Below are 26231 nucleotides of genomic sequence, written 5' to 3'. Positions count from 1 at the left end.
GTATAAACAACTCATGGCATACAAACTAAAGTGAAAATTTTCACATGTAATTGCTATTAAAGCATACAATGTGTTCACAGAAACACATCTAGTAAAGTGCATGGCTGAATTAGGCTGCTTTTCCTTCATTTAAACTAGACCGACCTACATTTCTGCTAAGACAAAATACTTTAGACCAAGAATCTCTACTGAGAGAAAGACCCCTGGGACAAGTGATCCTGAAACACCAATGTTTGTAGATAATACAAGAGACAAATACATATACAGTACCAGTCAAAAGTTTGGACACACCTGATTAGATAGAAGAGAAGATAATGGGAAACGTGCTTTCAAAGAAATTTTGATCTAAATACTTATGGTTAAATGCTTGAATTTTTTTTCTTAGACAAATACAAATCATGATGTTGATGCCTACGTATGAATATCTTTCCCAAAAAAAGATCATTTTTAAAATATGTTTTGGATAATTTGGAAAATTATTTTGAAGAATCTAAAATATATTTGTGTTTGCGATGCTTATAACACTTTTTTTTGTCACTGCATAATTCCATTTGTGTTGTTTCATAGTTTTGATGTCTTTACTATTATTCAAAAATGTTTAAAATAGTAAAAATAAAGACCCATCTGAACAACAAAACTATGTGGAGTGAACTTTGAAAAAACCCCAATGAAACAATGAACGAAGAATGTACTGGGGTATGAATAGAGACCACTCCCTGGCAGAATGTCTGGTCAGGGTCAAAGATCCCAGACAAAGGCCCACATTAATGAAGTACAGACTTGGGGACCACAGCCTTGTCACTGACACAGCTAGCCAAAGGAAATGGGCTGTGTAATCACCACAGCCTGGCAGAGGGCGAGAGAAGGCCGAATTTCTTCCTTCCTGGCTCGATCACCTCTTCATCAAGAACAATCTCTCAAACACCAGTGTCTAAACCTATCAGATTAATACAAGAGGCATACGCTGCGGTATAGAGCTGGTGAGGGTTCAGTATTGTTTGGTGTATTCCATTACCATCATCTATGTATACACGTATACAATTGCATTAGGGAACTGAGAGAGGAACAAAATTAAAATAGAGAGTGAGAAAAGAAACAGAGACAGTCTGAATTTGAAATTTAAAAATTGAAGTGATACACAGAGAGACAGAAAGACAGAGCAAGTGAGAGTAAGGGAAACGTACGGGAGACCATCTTGGTAAAGCTCTGACACATGGATCCCCTCTCTCCTCCTAGTCTGAGTGTCTGAGTATCAATTGGGCCTGAGAAATCAGGCCTAAGCCTCAGACACACACTCTATACACACAAAAGACTCTAAATATATCACAAGAAAAGCAATCAAAAGAACAATGCTGTATAATCCTGAGTCTCCAACAGCTATACGACACTGATCACTGTACAGGTCTGCCTCCATAGTCCCACAGCACTGAGTGAGTCACAGGTATGTCTACAGGTAATGAGTGAGGTTGTCTGTGCAGTCACAGTCAACTGAGATGCAGTCCACATATGTAAGTCACATCAGCCATATACAGACTAATATACACACACTGAGACACACACTGATACACACACGAATGCACACATTCACTCACACACACACACAAATGCACATACAGTACACCCTCATACACAGACATACACATGGGTGAGCACACACACACACACATACATACAGCACACACTGATACACACACACACACACACGCACACAAACACAAACACACACTATCTCATTATATGAGGAGACTGGATCCACACTGGCTGAGCCTAACAGCAGTAACCAGGCTCATACAGGAGGTTAACTGAGGGGCCATCAGCTGTCAAGGAGTGAGGCTCTGAGCAGACGTATAGACTATAAGTGAGTAATAACCCTCACAAATAAATGAAAATCTATTTTACTGATACGTTCTAGAACAGCCTAGCCCAGCCTCCTCCCACCATGATCCCATTCCAAAAATGATTTTCAACCCCAAAACACCATGGACACAATACATCTTTATAAAAATTTCAGCATCATAAATGCAGCCCTATGAATATACTCTAATTTCATTTATTATTTTCATTTTGACCGTTAAACCATTTAAACTAGCCAATAAGGACAAAATAATGAGCAAAACGCATGACAATAACCATAATTAGTTTTAATATTAGCATATTTAATGCTACGTTTCTCAAAAAGAGTCAGTGTTGTAAAATGCAGTAACCTATTCATTTGCCATTTCTGAATATGTTAACTGCTCCTTGATGACACTGTGATAAACATAATCATAACAGAATATTTAACACTTATTAAAAATCCATTACACATTTATAAAGCCTTAATAACATACTGATATAACGTTCCTCATTAGGACATGTTTCAGTGTATATTTGGTGGACATCATTTTGCTGTATTATATTTTTTTGTTCTGTATGGCAAGATGTATTTATAATTTATCTGGGTATTGTTGTATTAGTTTAGATATGACAAACATTATTACCATGGGGTTTTGAGGTTTAACAGCATTTCCCAGAATGCAAAGGAGCCACTCTTCAACAATAAAGTGAAGGTAGAGTTCACTGAACAGGAAAAAGCGTGATATATGGTCCGGACCTGCCTCAGTAGCCTACAGGTGTATGGCACTGTGCCCCTGGGCCTACACCTACTCTATGATTTACCCTTCTCACACTCTCTACGGGACCTCAGACATTATTTTATATTACATTACATTATCATTGTTATTTAGCAGGCAGTCTTATCCAGAGCAACTTACGTATGTTAGTTTTTACATGTTATCCACTTACACAGCTGAGGAAATTCTGGGTAGGCCGTACCCACGGGTACATCAGCAGTGCCCCAGCAGGGAATCTAGTTATGAGGCCTGCTCCTTAACCACTATGCTACCCTGCTGCCCCAAGGCATCACCAAGGCTGCCAGAAAGAGGTTGAAACGTCAGGTGTAGCTATCAGCGCAAATCCTTTTTCAGCGGACAAAAGCTTGTTTCTCATCATCTGTGGGCAGATGAGGAAACGGTCGCCACAGAGGTCATTATTGGTTATTTTTCACATCCGGGTTAGGGACTCGTGCAGATTCCTCAGCGGGACCTTGGGGCAGGGGACACGGGGGGGATGGGGGGGGGGTGGCGTCTCGCCCCTTTTCTCATTTTCTAAATCCAAAACAAAAAAGCGAGGGATCCTCTGGGTTCTCCTTTTCTGTTTCCCTCTTTCTCTCAGAGCCTTTGTCCCCCCGCGGGAAGCCAAAGCCTTTGAGGAAAACAAACAGGGCCTGGGCGAGCTCCTGTCTGCTCTGAGGGGGGTTAAGGAAGGCCCAAAGAAAGAGGGGGGGGTGGGGTGGGGAGGAGGAACTCTGGCGTGAATCCCCTTTGCACTTGACATAGATTACCATACTGAGCAGGCTGGGCTGCAGTGAGTCAGACTCCCAATGCCGGCCCTATTCTGACCCTGTGTCCCTCCCACCCCCGACCCGCCCGACCGCCCCCAAATGCGCAGCCTGCAGTGGCCCCTGCTCCCTGGGAGATCAAAGTCCAGGCCACAGAGAGGGACACAGCCCCAAAAAATGGGATTTCTCCCCCCCCCCCCCCCCGACCCCCCTCGGCCTCACATGTGACCCTCCCTCTCTCTTTCTCTCCCATTCTCTAAGCCCCTCTGTTGAGGAGCAGAGGGGCAATGGTGAAGGAGAGAATGGAGAAAAGGAGAAGAGTCAGAGACCACTGACGAGCTTTGGACAGCCAAAACCCAGCCGCAACGTATCTGCAACGTGCCAGTAACGTAAAACACACTGCCGTCTAATGAACGCATCCCTGGGTCAAGGGGGGAGGGGGTAGATCTGAAGGGGGTGGAATCTAGATAACTTTTGGAAGCCATCCCACCCCCCCCACACACACACCCCACTCCCCCTGGAAACAGTCCTTTTCGGGGAGAGAAAGAAAAGAACACAATAGTTCCCCCCGTCTGCCCCGGGACAAGTTTTGCCCATTCACCCCACTTCCCTTCTGTTTCGACAGGGTCACAGAAGGTCACAATGGAGCCTCCCCCCCCAACCCCCCACTCGCTCCTCCCCTCACGCCCACCCCACAGCTGCCATCAGCACTGCCACCAGGGCCCCCGTGCCCCCCTCACACACGCTCGGCCCCCCCACCGGCCTCTCTCCTCACATTACTGTACACGTCTCCACCAGCGAGCTCAGAGGGGAGAAACACTTCCTATTCGCTACCACTGTGTCCTCCCATGAGTCTGTGCTACAGAGTGCCAGGCAGAAAGATGGTGGGTACCACTTTAAAAGCACCAGTCACTTTTACTCAACGCAGCTACTGTGTGTCATTCATCAACTCAGTTTCAATGCAATTTTTCTTTGTATAGTGGTTGTTACAACAGGCTGTTGCCACCTGGGCCTTAGCCCTCAAGAGCAAGAGTTCTTAAATCTTTTTACATCTTAGTACCCATGTAATTACACTATGTTTATGTAGTACGCACGATTTAAACACAGTTGCCTATTGCCTAGTATAAATGTGCGAGTCACAATGCCTGAAAACAACATCAGGGTTAGGTTGTTAGGGTTAGGGTTCAACGAAGGTTATGGCCACAGTTGGCTTTATGGTTATGCTTAGGTTTACGGCTGCGGTCAGGGTTTGGGGTAGAGTTAGTGCAAAACTAAATCCCCAACATCCTCGCAACAGTGAGTGATTTGCCACCGATCGTAAATCTCTCATGATGTGAATCTGGAAAGTATTCCAAAGAAAAGAGGTTGCGAGCTTTTATTCGAAAGCACTCCGGCTGGTGGCCACCTCTTCACTCTATCTCTCTCGTGAATTGCAGCGTGACGCTAGCGAACAGGCCCGTGTGTCCCTATTCCAACAGCAGGACTTTTGCATGCAGAGCCAGGAGGCAACACCGAATTTCACATGACTTCACATGGTCTCTCACTCATCACACAGCATTGTGTCAGTGACTAAAAGCAACAGTGAAACTCGCCCCCAGGCAGCAAAACAAAACATGGAATGGTCACAGCCAGCAGAGATATCAACACCTCAATATACTGTACATTTTTGTCTCTGTAACCAGTTATGATCCTTTTGCAGAACACGTTTTAGCAAGGTGGACAAAAGATCAGTCCTCATAGTGCTCTGTTCTCCCTGTCCCTCTCTCCCTCTCTCCCTCTCTCTCCCCGTCTCTCTTTTTGTGACAGAGGAGCCCAGCTAGAGGAATGACCTCGTAGTGCCAATTGAATATTAAAATCCATTTAGGGGCACGTTGTTCTTTCCCGGCTCCGCTGCCAAGCGCAAGCAGCATCAATTAAGGTGGCAAGCCCTCGCTAATTGCGCCGTGATTAACGGCGTGCTTCACGCAATTAACCGCAGCAGCGGTCTCTCTCCTCATTGGACGGCGGAGCAGGGTGGACGGGAAGAGGACCGCAGCAAGAGGACGACCGCGCAACCCCTGAGACCAGGAGTCAGCACCGCGGAGCGGGTGCAGACACCAGCACAAGTCTTGCAAAAACTAAAGCAATATCTAAATCCTGTGCATTTCCTAAAAGGTCAAAGGTCATACTGTGGAATCCCATTCTAAACATTGGCACATCATACATTTTTCAAATGTTTCTAAAACGTTTTTTTTTTTTTGCAGAAGCTGTTTTGTTCAATTTCCTTCTAGCTCTGTTCAGTGGCTCAATATATGGCACCTGGGCTGGTCTCTGAAACATATTCAGCCTTTCACCCTGCGATTAGTGTCTGAAATATATATCTAATCAGACCAATTAATGTTACATTGTCTGTGAAAAGGCCAAAGCTGTGTATCCACCAAAGTAGAACCTAGGGGAAGCATTTTGTTGGACCACATAAGCACACACCACATAAACAGCGCCCACAGGAGTCAATCTATAAGTGATTTGTTTGTCCAACTAATCACCTTCCCTGAGTTCATTTTCTCAGGGAACAAAGCGAGGTGCTTCTCGACAGAGACATCCACTCTGAATGCTCCGACTTCATTTTTTGCAGAGTTAAAAAAAAAAACAGCCATTCCATACCTCCCTGCTCTGCATCAGCATCTGTTCCTGGCCCACTTACAGCAGGGGTCTGCCTGCGTGAGGCCTGCTTAATCTCCACCTGCCAGCTGAGGGGATTTGTCTCTGATTCTCTCTCTCTCCTTCTCTCTCTCTCCTTCTCTCTCTCTCTCTCTCTCTCTCTCAGTCTCTCTCTCTCTCTCTCTCTCTCTGTGTCAACAGCGCTGCGTTCACGACGGCACGCGTCCGTGACCGTGTACGCTAACAACCAGGCAAGGCCGGCCGGCGCTCGGACCGGCGAGTCGGGGCGGAGTTAAAGAAACAAAGAAACAAAGCCCCAGGATTTAAATGAGGTAGACCGCGGGACGGGCGGTGTTGGGGTGGGGGGGGCTCACCGCAGGATTCGTGCCACTATCATCATCCCTCAGCTCCCCGAGCCTGCAAACAACCTTCGCCCCCCCCCCCCCACCCCCCCGTATTAATGAAGGCCGCGAGGACGCCAGGCGACGCCTACCTGTAATTAATGGAGCGACGGGCGTAATTGAGATGGAGGCCCATCTGCCCTTACACAAACACCGCGGAGAGATGCTCATTTACTGTAAATACCCTGCCAGCATCGCTGACAGGCCGGGAGTGATGGCGGCATTACGCCACTGTCACCTCTCAACAGGCGCTGAAAGGATTGGCCGCGCTGTTGATGTGCCCCCCCCCCACAACCCCCCCACGCCGGGAACCATCCTCTCTGCTCAGAAACTTTTCGCTTTAACTTTGTAAACAATAGAGAAATGATGAAAAACGTGATATATGATCGAGTGTAAGCGTTTAAGAGGAAGAATAACAATGAAAGACTAGCCAAGACTGACTCAAAGAGTTGAGCTTACTGACACACGGCTGGTATGAGCTACGCTGGCGCTGACTGGCATACACACACACAATCGTACACACACACATACACAAGCACACACACACACACACATGCGGGCCTACCTTCCTCCCTCTTGCGTTTGCTGCCGTCGGCGGCAGAGCTGATTCCAAGAATGCCGCTGATTGAGTAGGAGGAGCCGGCCGAATCACTGGTCACCGCGGACACCTGAGTCACCGTGACCGTGGAGGCTGCAGGGGGGACAAGCATGGACACTGTCACGCACATCATCACCAAAAGCACTTTCAGCCTGATGCCTGTTACTCTGCAGGAAACTGCCATGCGACTGCTGGTCTGGTCATACACCTACAATCAAAGCATCCATGCCATTGATAACCCCTCTCATGTTCAGATGCCACGGGCACTACTCATTAGCTGCACATTGTCTGATCACACATTGAAGTCCTTTAAGAGGACTTCAGCACATACATAAGGAATTCAAGCCCAAGGACTAACATGTACTCAATCCTGTACGCAGCTGCTCCACATCGCCCCCTACCTGTCCCCGCTGTGACGACAGGAGCTAAAAGCCTTAGCAGCAGGGTCGTGACTCCGCATCGCCCCCTGTCTGCCACCGCAGCCTCCGCAGGTGCTAAACGCAGCCGATCAGGAGTGTCATAGCTCCTGAGAGGCGCGGGATCCTAATCCCCTCTCCCCTCGGACCTCGCCGGCGCATTAGGAGGGGGAAAAAACGTGAGTCGCGCGGCGCGAGATAAAACACATTCAGCCCTACTTACCGGCTAATGATGCGGAAAATGTAATGAATGCGCCTTGATTTAGCACCTTAATTATCTGATTTTTTGGAAAGAGTTCTCCTTTAAAAAGATAACACCGAGCTCCCCCCCCCCACCTCCTCCTCTTACCCCTCCCCCGACCCCAAACCCCCAACCCTATGACACCACCCCCCCCCAACCTGAAACCAATGCTTTATTTCAAATTTCAATTTTCCGCCTCAACATGAAAGCTATTTATCATAATAATCTGGAAAAGTCTGAAAGTCTTTAAGCCGTGCGTGTGAAATGATTTTCCATTACTGACGGCTCCGTGATTATGAGGATTAGAGATGGAGAACGGAGACCCCGCGGCTCTTCCCCTGCTCTCTGAATCGCTCCGGTGTCTTAAGTGCGTTAAACCAACACACATCTCCCTGACCGTGACACGCGTGCTACCCATGCCAGTTGTGACACAGGAGTTATTGGCACAGGTGAAAAATCAATGATCAATAACCATGGATTTCTTTTTGAGCTGCTTCCTCTGGATCATCTGCGCGGTGGCGTGGTTGTGACGAACAGCTAAAGATAAGTAACGGCACGTTGCATAGTCTAGTAAGGTAATATCCGCCTTGCTCTAAAGGGCTCCCGGTGGTGCGAAAACTCTGACACAAACGTCAATAGTTTACCTTTACAGTTACCATATGTAAAATTGATTTGAATTTCAAATTAATTTGATGCCTCCTTCAAGAAAAAGGTCAATGGCTTCTCGAAAATGAACCCCAGGTAAAGTGTTTAGTAGGACCAACCAAGCGTAAAGTGGGCCAATGGCCCTTGCAAGCCTGATTTATGTACAGTGTACAGGTGGTGCTGTATGTCCATACAAACCTTTACCCCGGATTTGAGTTCACAGAGAATCCACAGAATAAGCACAGGTGTGGTTTAACTGCTGCAGTCTGCGTCTTACCTAAGCTGTGAGAGGAGACAGAGCCTGGCTGGCCGGGAGGCTGCTGGACTTTTGTCCGAATGATCCTGCAGGAGAAGGAGAGAGCGAAAGAGACAACACTGCTGTCATTCGTCCAGCATGTGTGTATATACGCGCACACATGTGAGTGCATGTGTGTACAAGTGTGTACAGTGTTCGTGTGTGAATGTGCGCGTATATATACTACAGTGTGTGTGTATGTATATGTGTGTGTGTGCATATATATATATATATATATATATATATATATATGTGTGTGTGTGTTTGTGCATGTGTGTGTATATATATATATATATATATATATATATATATATATATATATATATATTTTATATACGTGTGTGTGTGTGTGTATATATATATATATATTTATATACGTGTGTGTGTGTGTGTATATATATATTTATATACGTGTGTGTGTGTGTGTGTGTGTATATATATATATATATTTATATACGTGTGTGTGTGTGTGTGTGTATATATATATATTTATATACGCGTGTGTACGTGTGTGTGTGTGTGTGTGTGTGTGTGTGTGCACATCCTCGCTCAGGCTCAGGCTCAGACTGACGTGGCAGCAGGGTCACACACTTCCTGCATGGCTGCTCATGCGCCTCCTCTCCCCTCTCCCAGGTGTCTCGGACGAGAGGGCAGCGGGGCTGGAGCTGGTGTGTGTGTGTGCGCGTGTGTGTGTGTGTGTGTGTGTGTGTGGGGGGGGGGGTGTCATTGTACCCATCGTGTCGAACCAGCGAGCTGCAGAGTCTCCATCAGCGTGCAGTCCGAGACCGAGGCCCTCCCGGTTTCCCCCGCCCCCCGCGCGCTTCACACCCTCGCACGCTTGGGTGGAGCTCTCGCACTCTTTCACTTTTCACTGCTTTCGCACGCACTTTCCCATTATGAATGAAAATAGCCCCCTGAGCCCGAAGCAGCGGCGCTTCACCGTGACCCTGTGTCAACCACGGACAGCTCCTCACTGCACTTCACGGCTCACACGCCCTACCATCATGCTGCCTCTTAATACTCTAATTAAAGTCATTATTTGAAAAGTTGAACAGGAATATCACTCTATGTTGTTATTTATATATATTTATATGCATTACATATTCTCATACAAAAATGAAGTACAGAGTAACATACTGAGAAATACATTGTTCAGCCTAAGTATATGAACAAATACATTTAAAATGTAAAATGTAAAATTTACAATGCATTGTGGTACACCAAAATGGAAATACTTTACATATTTTCAATATATCGATTGAGCTAAAAAATATGTGCTGTGAAATATATTCTCAATGTATTATTTTGGATGAATGTGTGAGAGAGAAGAGGGGAGAGAGGGAGAAAGAGAAGGGTAGCTGAGAAAGAGTGAAGAAAATGGCAGGCAAAGGGAAAGAAGTAAACTGGTGCTCAATGCAAATGGAAGCGTTGCTTGAGCTGTAACAGACACACACATAATTACCTGCTGTGTCTTTTCCAGAGAGGAAAATTGGGACAATATTTCCCATATGAAAGAGGCAACAATTTATCCATGGATGTGATGTATTTCATAATACAGTATATTGAAAAATATGTACGGTATGTGTGTAATAGTTTTATATTTTCATGTATTATACATTTTTAAAGGTTTACATGCCATTCCACCATTCACGAGGTGAACATCTGTGCCATGTCTTTTTCATTTGATCTAGCCTGCAGACTGACCTCGGGCTCTTCCAACCCCAGGGGGGCGGACAATCTGACCAATAAGCACATGAGTTGGTCCTGTGATGTCATCCTGACCTCCTTGTACTCTGTCATAAAGCCACACCCCCTACCCCTCCCGTAGCCCGCCCCCACCTCCGGGTGGACTGCCCACCTGTTGATGGAGCTGACGCTGGGAACGGTGTCGTTGTCGCACACTCTCTCCGCCAGCAGTCTGTCCCTGATCTCCCAGGCAAACATGGTGGGGTTTTGGCGTTTGTACTCTGCGATTTTGTCGACGACTTTGGGTGTAGCAACCTTTGGTTTGGATCCTCCAATGACTCCCGGCTTGATGCTGCCTGTCTCGTAGTACCTGCCAAGAAGCGGAGGGCAGAAATATCAGTAATAACCAGCTGCACAATAAATAATACATATAATGTGAGCTACCTGTGTCCCCCTAGATAGCGCTGTATAAAACACAAATCTGTAATTCTTTTTGGGCATGATATTATTATATATCTTAATCCATCAGAAAACAGCAGATCAATTGTCCAAAAGTGTCATGCTTTCTGGAATGAGCGTCATTTGTAGCGACAGGGCTCCAAGCCGGAACCCAAAGGGTTAACTCCATGGCTTTCCCTGAGTCAAACGCGCTTCCCAGAATGCCTCTGTGAAAAGCCATCCAGATAAACACGCTAATAACGTTTATCCACCACAGCAGGCAACACATATGCAAGTATAGTCTGCTCTAGTCAGATGCTTCAGCTGCAGGGTATCAATGTCCAACTCAATACCTGCCAGAGAGCAAATCAGTGACTCGTGTAGGCATTGGAGCAAGTGAGGGACAGAGACAGTGAGAGAGAGAAAGAGAGAGAGAGAGAGAGAAAGAGAAAGTGAAAGAGAAAGAGATTTTTTTTTATCAATTATTCTGTTTTAGTGATGAAAAATTTAAGCAGATTAATAGTAGTTTTCATCATTTTTTCTCATGTCTGTGAAAATTGATTTTGCAATATGGTGTGGTCAAGCCAATAATGCTTGTTTCAATTTGAATGTTGAATTTTACAATGCTGGAGAGAAAAAGGGAGAGGGGATTCTTCAGTACTTCATCCCAAGATGGACAGTACAGAGGAGCTACCTTCCCAGAAATAAGCAATATCCACCCCCGGTCCAACAGGAAACTGATAAATTTCCCACCCGGAGTTAGAGGGTGTAGTGGTTGGGATGGTAGTAGTGGTAGGATGTTTCAGCCTGCTACAGCCAGAGGGATGTGTGGAGTAATTATCCTAATTATTCAACTTCAGATAATTTTGTCTTTAAATTTATTGTTTTTTCATTACTGTCACATGAACCTTTAATTAAACTGGCTTTAAATCCAACTTAAATATCTAATTATTTCTTCCGCCGCCTCTTCTTCTTATTCCATCCTCCTACAGCATTTCAGCTACGCTTACAAAACTTCACAAATTCCTTTCCTTAGTGTGGGATTGCATTGCTTGTGCTTTTTGTGTCAATACCTAAAATATTTTTTCAATCTTACATATCAAAATGTTTTCCCATTTACAGGGATACGACATTCAGAATCTGAACATTCTAACACGTGCACCTGATGTCACAATGGGCCTGCTACTGCAGTCACAGATACAGGCTGTCTCTTGTGCAAAGCTCGAACTAGTTACTACCACTTTGCGCTTTCAAACCAACTTAAAGTTTATGCTCAAATTTTCCTTTCTAGTATCTTGCATTACTACTGTTTGTGTTATACATTATCATATTATTTATTGTAGTTAGCACGTTCTCATGTTTGCTCCCTGAGTTCGATATGCCCATGCTTTGGCAGCATGGATGTAAGTTACATCTGTCCTGGCATTAAAACACACTTTAAAAACATGAGAAAGAAAGGCAGGGGGCAGAGAGGGAGAGAGAGGAAAAGAAATAGACAGTGTGACAAACTGAAAGAAAGAGAAGAGGAAGACGGGGGGGGGTGGCTGGAATGGTGCCATGTCAGGATCTGGAGAAAGTCCTGAACCGGGCCTGAGGGTACGCTACCATGTGAGAGGGGCACGCAATAAGCACTATTTATTGTGGCTGTCGAATCGTAGAGTGCGCCACCCCTTCATCAGCAATGACAGTTGCTCCCTGTGCCACCTATAGTGACATAGTGTGTGTGTGTGTGTGTGTGTGTGTGTGTGTGTGTGTTGTTGCACAGTGCACCTCCCTAGGAAAATACTTCTAAAGGCTGGCAGCCCTATCACCTCTTTACGTCTATCGCTCTCTTTCTCTTTCTCCCTCTCTCTCTCTCTCTCTCTCACACACACACACGGCTCCCTCACACACGCATACATTCGCGCTCCAGGTCTCGTCCGACCCCGTCTGATGAAGAATCCGCGCGCAATCACGACTTTGAGCCTGCGTCACAGCGGAGGGCCGCCGCCGCGAACACAGGGCCAGGAAGTGTTTCAATGCGCGTTTGGGTCCAAACCCTCCTGGCACAAGGGGCCTGGCTGCTGGCCAGGCTTCCTGCAGGACCCCAGGTCTAAGCGGATGACAGCGTCAAGGCCAGGCAGAAAGGCCATTAAGAATAACTTTTTCAGCACTGCCAATGTCCGTCACCGGGAGATGGGAAGCGGTATCGAGCCATGCTAATCGCCAGGACCTAAATAACACAGAGGCAGTTTTGTTGTAGGGGAGCTGCATAATGAATTCACCTATTAGGACGCCACGTGGATATCTACCGGTACATTTCTAGCAACGAAAAATAAGTTATTTTTTTCAATTTTGGGACAGGAGAGCTGAAAACGGATATCACAGCAAGAATGAAAGGATGGAGGGATGCAAGGACAGAGGAGTGAAACAAGTGCACCAGAGAACAATGGGGGGCACATTTTTTCATACGGCCGAGGCCCTTGCCAGATAATCCTTCACCTTCGCCCGTTCAGTTCGCCCCCCCCCCCCCCCCTTTCTATTTTTGTGCAAAATATGGTACCAATTTCATTTTGATGCAAATGCCAAATGTGATGTATCTTTCTCTCTCTGTGGACTTTTCATTGTGGGAGAGAATGAGAGGGGGGATTTGCACAGTCTTACTCGGGGTGAGTGTGTGTGGAGAGAGAGAGAGAGAGAGAGAGAGAGAGAGAAAGAGAGTGTGTGTGTGTGTGAGAGAGAGAGAGAGAGAGCGCAAGAGAAACAGAGAGAGAGAGAGAGAGCGGGGATGAAAAAGAGACGCTGAGAGTGGAAAGATAAATATAATGTATTCCTGCTTGAGTCCACGGCGCCGGCAATCAGCAGTGCTCACCTTTATCCCAAAGCCTATATGGCCGGAGCTTCCACTGTAATATGCTCACCTGCGACTTTCGCTTTCCCATAAAAACACAAACCGCGGCTAAAGATGCGACCCTTGCCCGGGAATACTAAGTGCGCCCCGCAGCGCGGAGACGGCCAGGGTGCCCCGCGCTCCGCCAGGAATAAATCTGAAAGCGCGGATTACGGCTCGGCGATCGCGGCGTGCGCGACCAGGGGCTGTGGGTATAAATGCGAAGGCTTCCGCCATAAATCCCAGAGGCTTCGACGTAACCGTGGGGCCGCTGAACGTGAAGTGTAAATCCTAAAGGGAGAGACTGTAAAGCTGGGGGTATTAAATGTAAAAGTGTGAATCTGAAACGTCGGCTTCTGTAACTCTGAAGTCACCTGAAGTTAAAAGCGACGCCAAAGGCTTGAATGTCATTGTAATGACATTGACTGTGCAGATTAAGCATTGGATTAGATTAGATTAGGTTAGATTAGGTGAGGTCTTACTAGGAGTATTTTAAGGTTTCATTTTATTTTTCATACACAAATAAATGTGTAGAATTTAGGCGCAGAATGCAATAACAAATAAAAAAGATGGCCAGAAAAGAGGGTTAACAATCAAAAAATAATGATTTTAATCCCTAAAAAAAATGATGCCACCTTAATGCTAAATTGTTCTCAAGTTCACAAACATCCTTTTGATTCCAGCATTTATACTCTCTGTTTTATGAACTTTATATATCTCCTTTAAGTTCTTCTTTGAGCGTGTGGTCTGGCTAAGTTCGAGCGGGTTAAAACTTGCAGCTTGCAAATTGCGAATTTGCGAATGAACCATTGCACATTTATGTTTCCAAGATGCAGCAAAGTATGAATCTCAAAGTGTTGTTGGTGAATCCAAACACGCTGAATGTCAAATACAAATTTGAAAGGGCTGATTGTAAATCGGAAGTTAAGATAGATATGTGAGGCTCAAGGCCGTAAATCAGAAGGTAATGAGAGAGCACTTGGTGGTATTGACTTTATGTCTGAAGGTAGTGAGGGAACATGTGAGGCCGCTATGTAAACTTAAAGGAAACGTGATAGGGTGCTGACTGCAAACCAGATGGAGTTTAGAGTACGCCTGAGGGTACTGATCTTACGCATTGCGTGCAGTGGGCGGAAGGTGTGAGGGGCGTGGCCTGTGAGTCTGCAGTAAGCGAGAGGGGGCGCGGCTCTCACCTGCCCAGAATCTTGCTGACGCAGCCGTGGCTGACCCGCAGCTGGCGGGAGATGTCGCAGGGCCGCACGCCCTGGTGCGCCAGCTCCACGATGCGCTGCCTGACCATGTCCGGCAGGGGGCGCCCGTTCACGAACACCCCCCCTAGCTGGTTCACCCCGCCGTGTCCTGCGGAGACGGGAGATATTTAGGAACACACGATGCGCGCCGATGAGCTTCGATGTCTCATGGAGTCACTCATCACCACTGTACAGGAACTATACCATGACAAAAAGATGCACTGGGTTGTCCTGTGACCCAAGGAAAGCATTTGGTTAGGAACACCACATATTTATACATTGGCCTTGTAAGGTCCATTTACTTCATGCAGTCTGTCCAATTATTCATTTTCCCCTTGGCTTCATTGTCTAACTTGCTGCCATTTTCCACAAAAAATTAGGTATGTCTGCTAAATGTACTTGTTAAAAACTGACATCTAAGGTAACATGTAGCTGATTGCATAAAATGAGACCCATGAAGAAGCACAGGGGAATTCCTAATAAAAGAACATTCTAACCACATTTTGCATTGCGCTTATATGCCAGCACCCTGCTTTTCCTGACTGCTAAGAATGGGAAAAGAATGTGGTTTTGTCAGGGGGATAAGCACAGATGATTTTTTGTTCTGGGAGTGGTTATAATGTAATCACAAAATCATTACAATATGATTAGAATGTGATCAGCATGTTTGTCTAGGGTGCAGTTAGAATGCAGATAAGAATGAAATTAGGGCACAGTAAAAATTACATTAGAATGTGGGTAGAATTTAGATTATAATGTGGCTAGAATGCCTATTAAAAAGTATTCAGAATGTGATGAGAATGTCATTAGAATGATGATGATAATAATGTGCTTAGAATTTGATCAGAACTGTGGCAAAACAAATGATGATGGTACCAATCAGAACATGGGCAGAAGAAAAATCGCATTAAAAAGGAATCTAAGAATTTAAGTTTAATAATAATTATCACTATAATAATGATAACTCTAGAAGACAATAGTGTACCTACAAAATATTGTGACTTTTTTAAAGAATTGCTCAAAGTGTCCTTTAAATAATCCCCTATGAAATAAAATGGCAATCAAAATCATTACTCTACAAAACATGTTGATTGTGAGTTTTGACTGATAACTTGATTAAGATTGGCAGTGATTTGGATATCTTTAATTGTATGTATATATTTAACTAATTAAAAACAGTGTTTTGATAGCACTTTGATACTTATACTGGACACAGATTTACACCACATACAAATACACTCTATGCTAATAGCACGCACGGTAATATAATCAACAAAAATGTCATCAACAGTCTTATCACATATTTATGTCTCACTCAAAACAGCATATAGTGATTTATGTAGATTAGTAAGGAAATTTGTCAATCAAATAAAGGGTTCAATATGTAGCATGTTGGATTGAGTAACACAAGATAGACGATTGAAGAAATTTGCTATGAATATTGAGAGACTTTCTTATTGGTTTATTGTTTGACATTAAGAACAAACCACAGTGCACTGTGTGTGAATCCAGGCCTGAGTTTAGGCCTCAGTCGAGGTTAGGCCTACCCTATGATGTTTCAATCTGACGCCGCCTACATAAGATTATAAAAATGAACAGACAGGCCACCAGCCCAGACAGAACAAGAGTGTCACCAGCATCACGACAATTATATTTATTAGAAATGTCAATATTTGTCGGTGGATCTTTTTTGCAGTTGCCTTTTCATTCTGTTAAGAATGATAACAGAGAAAGAGAAATTGTACACAGTTGCACAGATTGCCATATAATGTATAAGTCAAGCTTCTGTATTAACTTTTTTTCAAGCACAGACACAGTTTAGGCACCAAATAGCCTATAAGAAAATTCATTGATTTCAATAAAAAATTAAAACAGTTGTAGTGTTTTATAAGTAACAAAAAGTAACATTTGCTGAAATGTATCATTTCATATCTGAAGGGAAAAAAAAAGCTTTTAATTTATAATTCTACCCTGTAGAAACATGGGCGTGCTATTTGCACTCATATGCCACATCTATCATATCACATGCATTGATGTATAACATTGACTAATATCACTAACAAACATGGGTGAAATTGTATGATAACTACAGAAAGACAATGAATTCTGCTCTAGTGTACAAAGAATAATATGGTGGGGACCTTTTAAGGTAGGATAAGGACAATAAAAGTTCATTTTTTAATTCTTCACAGTATCTGAACAGAAAACTGTTATCTATGAAATTGATAGTTTAACAAAAACAATCGATTTAAAGCAACCTCATATTTAGTGCGTCAGAAGGAGCCATTAACCACTGTGGAATTTTGTCCTTAAGTGACAATGTCATGAAAGTGACAGATGACAGATGTCAAACTTTAACAAATAAATATTTTGACTGCAGTAACCTCAAAGAACCAGAGCCCACTCTCACTACATTTCTGGCTGCCTTTCAGTTTCAATAACAAACAAAAATATAAGGTATAAGGTTCTACTTTTCATGTACACAACATGCTTCATTGTTTTCAGCATACACCCAGCCTGACAGTAGAGTAACTCTTGCAAAAAGTATTATTGACTGCGGTACCATGTGGTGGAATCCAGTATAACCCTTGTTAAACCTGATCAGGGATGGATCAGAATGATTGACTGACCGGGGTAACCCTGCCAAAAAGTGCTCTCAATGACAAGCAACCCCATTCCTCCCTGGGCTCAGGCACACAAAGGAAGAGGTCAGTGTACTTCCTTTCTCCATTTCAATGATCTCAGAGACTGCACACTACTGCCACCAGTGGCCACTTCCTGCACTGCATGGTGCTGATCCTTTCCCATACACCTTGGTGCCGCACAGAAAGCATAACGTCATAAAAAGATATCGCAGATAAGAGGAGGAGGTAAAGGAAAAAGAGGAAGATCTTAAACTCGATATAACTGAGCAGGAGGAAGACTGGCCTCTGTATTTACCACATGTTAGGTGAAGGCTCTCCTTCACCTCCTTCACATCCCATATTCCTGCAGAGCATGCATTTTACTTTGTTCAGTTTACTCCCGCTTGTGTGCAGCTAAACCCAGCCACAGAGTGTAAGTGCAATTTGAACACCCAAGGAAACCTAATGATCTCTCACGCAGGCACACTTCGTAATCCTGTTACTTCACAATATTAACATACTGATTGCTTCTTTTGGGGGAATGCATTAACAAAAGAGAGTGTGAGGCTGTGTAATCTTAGCTTTGGGGGTTATGGATTTTAAATACAATGCCTTGATTTTTATTTTTTTTCTCCAAGCTTTAAAACAATTCCATTTGTAGTAAACATTTCTGATTTTATTATTTTACATATTAAAAGCCAGCGGGTTTGTTTTATTCAGGCTTTTGTAGAACAGAAAGCTGTGTGGGGACCCTCAGTGGTAAGCATCTGGCCTCTGTTCAATCTATTCGCAGGATGTCTTTTGTCCTTAATTCTGAGCAACTTCTCCAAATGTTTCCATTTTAGGTTAAACAATGCTATGATCTTGAGTGTAGCAGAAACTAATGAAACAAAGAAACTTAACACTTGCTCAAATTTGTTACTAGATGTTTAGGCCAAATCCACTTTGCGGTTAGAGCGATGAAGTGCTTTGATGTGCCTGGATATGCCTAGTTTTTGTAAGGGTGACCATCTGCTTGATCTCAGCTTCTGTCTCACTCAATAATGAATCAGGTAGCACCGAACACGATTCCAGACTCCTCCATGACCGAAGTCTGACCTGAGTCTGACCGAAAGGAAGGACGAGCCGCCCCCGCTATACTCGCCGGTCGCGCAGAAAATGCCCCCATCAAAGCTACAAAATGCAGGCGGTTCCTGACAGCTCCCTCTCCAGAGGTGTTGGGTAATCGATAGGGAGAGGCCACATTTCAGAGGCAAAGATTTTCTAATGATCCGAGCCGTTACACCCCCCCCCCCACCCCCCCGCCAGAAAAACCACTGACAGCTCCAGAACATGCGGAGAAAAACTGCCACACCCAGACACCAGGAGAAAGCCTGTGCACGGGACATTGGACCCTGAAAGTTCCAGAATGCCGCACCGGGGATGCAGCAAGCGGAGCTGTGTGGAGAGACACCGCCTGGCTCACAGTGCCGCTGACAGACTTCCTGTTCACTTGAAGAGACAAGAAGTGTCCATACATTGTCTTAATTATCTGCTTTGCAGACATCTTCCACACTGAGAGACTGATCTTATAGGATAGATTGTCTTTCATGTAATAGAGAGCACCCTCTGCAAAATGTGTGCTGTTTCTAGAAGGGTTATCTTCTGTACTTCTTGGATGTTGATGCTGCTTGGAATCATACTGGTAAATTTTTCCAAGTTATTATCATTATTATTTTTATTATTATTACTCTATTTAAGCATTTAAGTATTTATTGCCACAGTTCAGGTTAAGTATCTTGCCCAAGGTTATGACAGTAGTGGCCGTAACCTGCCCCTTTCAGGTTAAAGGTCCAGTTTCCCACGCACTACACAAGAACCACATGCCCTACAGCCCATATAACTGCTACGTCATCTGTTTTGCAAACGAACTTATCCTCCATCTCTTACATTGCCTAGTCCATTTATACAGCTGAATATAGGAACCACATGACTATCACGCAAGCAGTACCCTACCAGGGAAGTGAACCCACAACCACTAGGTTCACAGGGCCATCCCTCTCTCCATTGCCTCATGCTGTCTGCTGAACATGTTCTCCCACACCCTAAATTTGCCAGTCACTAAAAACCAACAGCAACAGCTACAGTTTTAAAAATCAGCCGTCCGGACAGGACGGCTTACTTACATGAACTTACAAATTGCGCTGATTTTGAATGTTTGTCACTGAGCTCGGAGAGATCGATTAAAATCACAGAGCTGCACGTCAATATTTTATGGCATCCTGCTCACGCAATATTAAAGGTATATTTAGGCAGAGAGTCAGGTCTAATTTCTCCCATTTTGTAGGAAGCGTGCCAACCCGTTTCATAATTCGAAGGGCTACAGCTATAGGAAACAACGAAACACCACAGCCCAGTTGCATTTTCAACCCCATCCACTTGATACGACTACACACCAGAGCCTTCTTCATTCGGAGGCTATGTCTCCCGTTGTCTAACATGTGATGTGCACGTAGGGTTCCGTTAAAGTGGGATTACGAGCAGGATTTAACCGAACTGAAATGCACTTCGTCCTTTACGTCGATGAGAGTGTTAAGCAAGTGTTACATTTTTTATGTTTTCAATTCTTGTTCTGGTTTCACATTGAAAATGTTTTAACTTTTTTATTTATGTATAGCAACAGAGTCTGTATTCTCTGCTACCAAGGGGAGCAATTATCCATGTCCTTGATGCGATTCGTTACCACTTTTCCAAGAGTTCATTTAGTTCGCTGTCTCAACCAAAACTGTGGACAATGTTGCAACTTTCACCTCCTTAGGTGGTTTATGAGCTGGGTAAAACAGGCTTATCATTTCTCACACCTCTGAGTCTACACTGAGCAGAAACCAATTGTGGCATTTACCGCGGGCGTAGACGATGCCAGCTTCAGCAGTTCCTGCACATGAAAATAAATATCTACGACTTGGTCCTATATTGTTACAGTGAAATGGTGAGACGGTGCCCTGGGGTTTCTACGGATGCTCCTAGCTGCGGTTCGTATGGACATTCGAAAAAGGAGAGCGAGAGAGAGAGAGATGGATGTAGAGATTTCAAAGATTTCCACCATCTAGTTAAGCTGTCCCATCCAGAAAATATGGTCTTTTTAGATTCTCTCTGCTGTTTCTTTCTATCATTTTATCTCCGTTGTCTCCGCTGTTGGAGTTCGCATAATATTTCCGATTAATAAGTTAAACAATAGGAGCACACAAAAAGAAGAAAGCTATGGGCAATCGATCTCCCATAAATTGGGAGGGGCCGTAATATAAACTTCTTAGTGGGAAATTCTTCTAAAATTAGGAATTGGACATCAAACATATCGTTCCCAGGCGTTTTTTTTTCTTTATCTGAAATAGCTTCGATCACCTGCTTAATTTTACGATCACCTGCTTAATTTTAAATGGTATAATTAAATTTCGCGATTTGTTTGTGGGTTTGTGTATTTAATATATCATTGAAAAAAGTGTGTTATAGTGGGCATCAATTATTTAACTGTTGCAACTTGTTTGCAAAATACAGATTAGGTCAGTCTGCATGCGTGCTCTACTGAGTTCTCCATTTTAATAAATAGCCTACCCAAAGTTGAAAATTCATAAAAGTAACTCAAGAAGGTGTTATTCAGCTTTTTAGAAAAAGTGTGTAATAATAATAATGATAATACTATTTGAAACGACTTCAAAAAGAAAGGTAAGAAAAATAAATCATAACTAAAGCACTATCAGTCGATATAATTTCAAACCGTTAAAAAGATTACAATGCAATACTTTTAAGAGTGTCAGAACTCGAATTAATTGCGTTGTTAACACTTATCTAATAAACTACAACTGCCACCACCGCTTCTAAACAGCTACAACTACTAGTATTACAAATACGAATAATTTTAATAATGCTAACAATAGTAATAATGTAACGATTTAGCCACATTAAATGTTTTATTTTTCCTTGATTAACACTTAATCGCAAAGAAGTCATCTTAATACTAAAATATTATGATCAATCAGCAGATTTAATCGGTCTCTATGTTTTTTGTTATGACATAAACGGGTGCCCTTTCCAGAAGAAAAAAGTGGTTATTTTTCTTTGCCCAAAATTCATTTCTGTTTGGTTGAGTGAGCCACTTGTCTGTGAGATCTCTGAACGTGGGTCTATTCCAGGAATAGCACCTCATATTTAGGCTATTATGGATGGGGCTATTTTCTGATTTTGATTTTCTGGAGTTGAGTGAACAAAGGTGAATGAAAAACCTTACTAAACTAAGTTTTATTCTGGGCAAAAAAAAACAAATAAACAAAACGGCGACTCATTCTGTAATTGTGTATCTGTTGGACACAACTCTGGCCTGGGTCTACAGTGTTGTTACAGACAACAATGCGTTAGCCAGCCGTTTTCAAAGAGCCGCTTTATTAACCCGTTATAGCCAATTTACTGCCACTTCTTCTCAAGCTAAAAATGTGAACACTTCACACAGGCTCCCACAATTCAACTCCTGCTAAAGAATAATACTCCCTGTGATAACTGCTACCAACATACGAACAAGCAAGAAAATATGCTTAGTTAATACGTGTTGGTTTTTAAGCTTTAGATTTCTAGAAGCACAGTTCCTAAAGCAACAAAATCAAGTAGACTGTTCTTGCAGAAATTATTAGCTGATGTGCAAACATCTTATTGGTTCTTTCATTCATTGTTTTACTTGGCGGAAACTACTGTGTTTGCAAGCTTTATAAATAATTCATTGAATGGAAGGGGACGCTAAAATGGTCGTACTATAATTGTCGTAGATAGGAAACGCTACTATATTTTTAAGCCACGGTTTGATATCACGGCTTTATGACCAGAAAAATCACATCGCAGGTCGAATTTCGAATTAGGGAAAACGTAAGGTCTGAAACTTTAAGTTGATCCACAACGGACACGGACGGCCACACATACACACACACACACACACACACAGATAGTTTATTCTGAAGAAAACAATCGTATCGCTTCGCTTTGACTATATGTCACTGGAAATGCGACGCTTTCATTAATAGATCCCACAATTTATCCCATTTATCGCCTATTTATCAAAGACTCCCTGTTCATGCAGTAGGCTATAGCTTGCCTCGTAGGTCGATGCATTGTAAACCGCGTGCTATGACCTCAAATCGCCACTTTGATACGAGAAAAGGCCGGCCTTGGAAGGAAATGTGATTAGTTCTAGCTTTTTGAGGGCTGTATGTCTAATCCACCATTTAACTTGCCGTGTGAGGTGGTGTCATTTCACATAACTGCGTGTGAAAGGATAAATCTTCCCGAGGTCTCTCAAGGACGGCGATGCAAGAGAAAACATTTTAACACACAAAAAGCGTTAAGTAAAAAAAAACAAGCATCGCTCCCTTCAGTGTGTGATGGTTGAATGACACTACGTAAGTGCTATAAGCCGCATTTACGTCTGTCAGAAATGCATTAACAAAGCGGATGAGATGGAAAAATATCTTTCACGTTTTATTCTTTACTTGCTTGGACAACAACAAAGCGAAAAGTTAATTTTTTGAAAATAAAAATGCTTATTTTATTTTTACTGCTTAGATTTAAAATTTTAACAACATGAATGATAGTAATAATGCTTCTGGTAGTTGTAGAGGCGGAGTAAAATGCATGTATTCACCCTTCTACGCATTTATTGTTGGGATTTTCATTCGTTCTTTTCTTTGCCTACTACAAACGTATAAAAATGAGATGAGTGCTGGCCGCAACAAAATGGGAAAGAGCATGGAAAAGACAAACAGACTGAATTCAAACGTGGCCTGACTCAATGAAACCCAAGACGACAGCCCCTGAACGAATTCTACTCCCAAGATGCCGTGTCCGACCCGCGGCAGGCGTGTAACATTACTATCTACCTATTTCGCGGTCAGCGTGGCTGATGGTGTGTTCAGTAATAAGATTTGGAGTTGGAAGTCGTGTTTGTTGCACGGCAGGTCAAGTTCATTGTTGCTTTGTTGCGCTTGGTGGCTTGTCGTTTTTTTTTAACACCCCCCCCCCCCCCCCCCCCCCCCCGCCACCCCAAACATGAGCGACATTATCGTCGGTGGACACACGAGCATAAAGATCCTGCACCGGCTCGCACCGCAACAATTTCACGCAGAATACACACTCGGCATTTAACCTGTAAACCTATCCTATTTCGCTGCAAAGTAGCAGTGATGTTCAACTGGAAAGTTTTACAACGTAAAACTTAAAAACGAAATCATTTTAGCAAGTCATCCGCGAAATCAAACATGTCTTCCATCTATCAAAAGCTATTGAGGTACCCGTTTGTCGTGTAGCCTAGCCGAAACACAAAATAGTTAAATCCAACTTTGCATTAACACAGTTAAACAGCACACACAACTTGAATTCTCTGAGAAAGGAAGAGGCAGCCCACTTACTATGCATTGCTGCGAACGGGTCGTGCTTACAGTGTATATCCATCGGAGAAGTCCTTTGGCTGGGGGGGTGGCCCAGCCACTTTGTTCGAAACTCCTTCCCACTGCGTTTTTAAATCTTTCAGGGCGGTGTAGATATGAGGAAGTCAATGGCAAAGATAATAGCCAAATCGCTGCGAAGGGAACACCCTCCTCGTCCGTTAAACTCCAAAAAGGGTTATAAAAACGTGGGGACGAGCGCCTTTTGGATAAAAAAAGTTATTTTTCCCCCAAAAAATGTCAGACCAAGAGAAACTGTGTGTGCAAGAAAACATTTGACAAATAAATAAACGAAGTTATAGTGATGGTTGCCTTAGATTTAAAAATGAATAAAACAGTCCGTGGGAACAAAAGTCAACACTGTGTGGTTGTATATAGGCTATTTTTTGTGTGTGTATGTGTGCGTGTGTAGCCTATGTGTGTGTGTTGTGTGCGAATGTGCGTGCGTATGTTTTTGCTGTTTTAATTTCACGGAGGACTGCGTGTGTCTGCTATCGAAGGGGCATCGTTCTCCAGTGCCGAGTTCCCGCAGCTGGCTCGTTACACTGCTATTGTCAGACACGGGATGATTAAAAAAAAGTCCTGGAATCCTGTAGAGAAATGTACATCTATTCTCAGTATGCGTCTTAATTATAGGGAATGTCAAATCGTGGAAAAATACGATTCCACACCGTTCTGAATTTAAAAAATAATAATAAAAAAAACTTTTTCAATTGGCTTAAGACGTGGGTCTCTCCTTTCCCCGTTTCATCCGGCTGTCCAGCCGCATTTCTGGGAAGTAACAGTTTCAGCGACCGGAACCGCTTCAAATGTTTTTTGCTTCTGAACCCTCACAGAGTCCTTGTCTCCATTTGATTTTTTTTTAGGTGAAACTATCGCTGTTTTCACAAATCCCTCTGCGTTTTAGTCGGTCAAGTCAGCATAGAAGAATTAAAGACGCCCGTTAGATCTCAACGTGGAATGGTAGCATCTGAAAAGGCAGAGATTCCAAAAAAAATAAATAAATAAAATAAAATAAAATTGAAAAAGACAAACCAGCAATACCATTCAAGCACAGCTTTAAGTACTCGGCGTCCAAGCTTTGTAAGTGACCGAATTTAGGAATGTAAAAAAACCGAAGAAGATTTTAAAAATAATAATAAATATAAATCCAAAACGTGAATATCCAACGCTGTGAGAAGAACTTTGCTCGGTCTGCCCGAGTACCCCAGGTCAACTTTCGCCCGTTCGCAGTGTCATGGGGTGAAATGTAATCCACGGAAGATCCCGCTTGGCTCTTTTTTTTTCTAAAGGAATGCCATTCGGTTGCCTTTGGGAAGGCTGCAAAAATGCAAGATTGATCGGTCCTCGTGTAAAATGTTTCGGAGATTCCCCGTAGTGATATATTGCGCTGAAGTTACTGTGCGGCTGCGCCTGCAGTGGAAGCCACAGCCATTAGTGCACGCAGCGCGTTTCAGAACCTGCGCTCATGTGGACAGCGCCGCAGGCTAAGCCCCGAATCCTACCATTCCGCCTAACGGCGCCTGCCAGTCAAAAGCAGCCTGCCAATCACGAAGCGGCGGCTTCCGCTTTCAGCCAATGGGAGGCAGGCTGCGATATTCTTTGTCGAGGTCGCCGGCTATTGGGTGGCGCCTAGTCCAGTGGGTGACTTTGCCCCTCTGTCCGAATTGTCCATTGACAAATGAAACGTCTCGCGAAAAGGACCGGTTTTTTGGATCGAATTAACTGTTGTAATTTCAATTGTGAAAGGGAAAAAACCGAGGCGACCTGTCGTGCAGTTAATGCTTCATTCATTAAGTGCGCAGGCTAAACAGTTTTTTAATAGCGCATTATTAAATATGAAGTCAATTCATGATTAACTGAAGGGAATGAGAGCAGGGTTTCTCAAAATCCAGATAGCGGTCCGTTTTAGCATAACAACAGTCTATGTCATGGAAGATTCGGACCCAATTAGAAATATTTTCTGCACGTTGGAAGAATATGACGCTTCTTGAATCCTGTTTATATTTTATTTAGGAATGGAATTGATTGGAATGTGCTACTGTCAAATAGATATATATCAAATATATCTGTTTGTAAAGGAAGTCACAAAGAAGCGACTATCAGATTTATCCTCAACGATATCGCGAATGCATAAACATACAACGCAAAAACATTGTTGCATTTGCTATAAACGTTGATTACGCACAATATTTCCACATGAATAACGTTTTCTGGGAAAGAATTGACTAAAAGTCACGTCCCCTATAGCTGTTGAAATTACAACATAGAAAATATTCTCATTTTAC

General features: G+C 43.5%; 1 protein-coding gene across 3 annotated transcripts in view; it reads right to left on the bottom strand.

The window, feature by feature from the left end:
* The window catches only part of LOC118793174 (paired box protein Pax-5-like), a 54238-nt gene extending 30288 nt beyond the window's left edge, over positions 1-23950 (bottom strand). For 2 of the 3 annotated variants that reach the window (XM_036551223.1, XM_036551222.1), the window contains exons 1-5: positions 23908-23950; positions 14802-14967; positions 10474-10671; positions 8598-8662; positions 6986-7111 (exon numbers count right to left, since the gene is read on the bottom strand). In XM_036551223.1, the coding sequence (XP_036407116.1) occupies positions 6986-7111; positions 8598-8662; positions 10474-10671; positions 14802-14967; positions 23908-23950 (598 nt within the window). Of the gene's footprint in view, positions 1-6985; positions 7112-8597; positions 8663-10473; positions 10672-14801; positions 14968-18580; positions 18587-19636; positions 19643-23907 lie in introns of all 3 variants that reach the window. The other variant, XM_036551221.1, reaches the window with a different exon arrangement.
* Between the last annotated feature and the right edge of the window lie 2281 nt (positions 23951-26231).

This window comes from Megalops cyprinoides, chromosome 18, assembly GCF_013368585.1.
Source record: "Megalops cyprinoides isolate fMegCyp1 chromosome 18, fMegCyp1.pri, whole genome shotgun sequence".
In the NCBI taxonomy this organism is placed as follows: Eukaryota; Metazoa; Chordata; class Actinopteri; order Elopiformes; family Megalopidae; genus Megalops; species Megalops cyprinoides.
The sequence above is the reverse complement of the archived record's forward strand: the minus strand, read 5'-3'. Positions and strand labels throughout refer to the sequence as shown.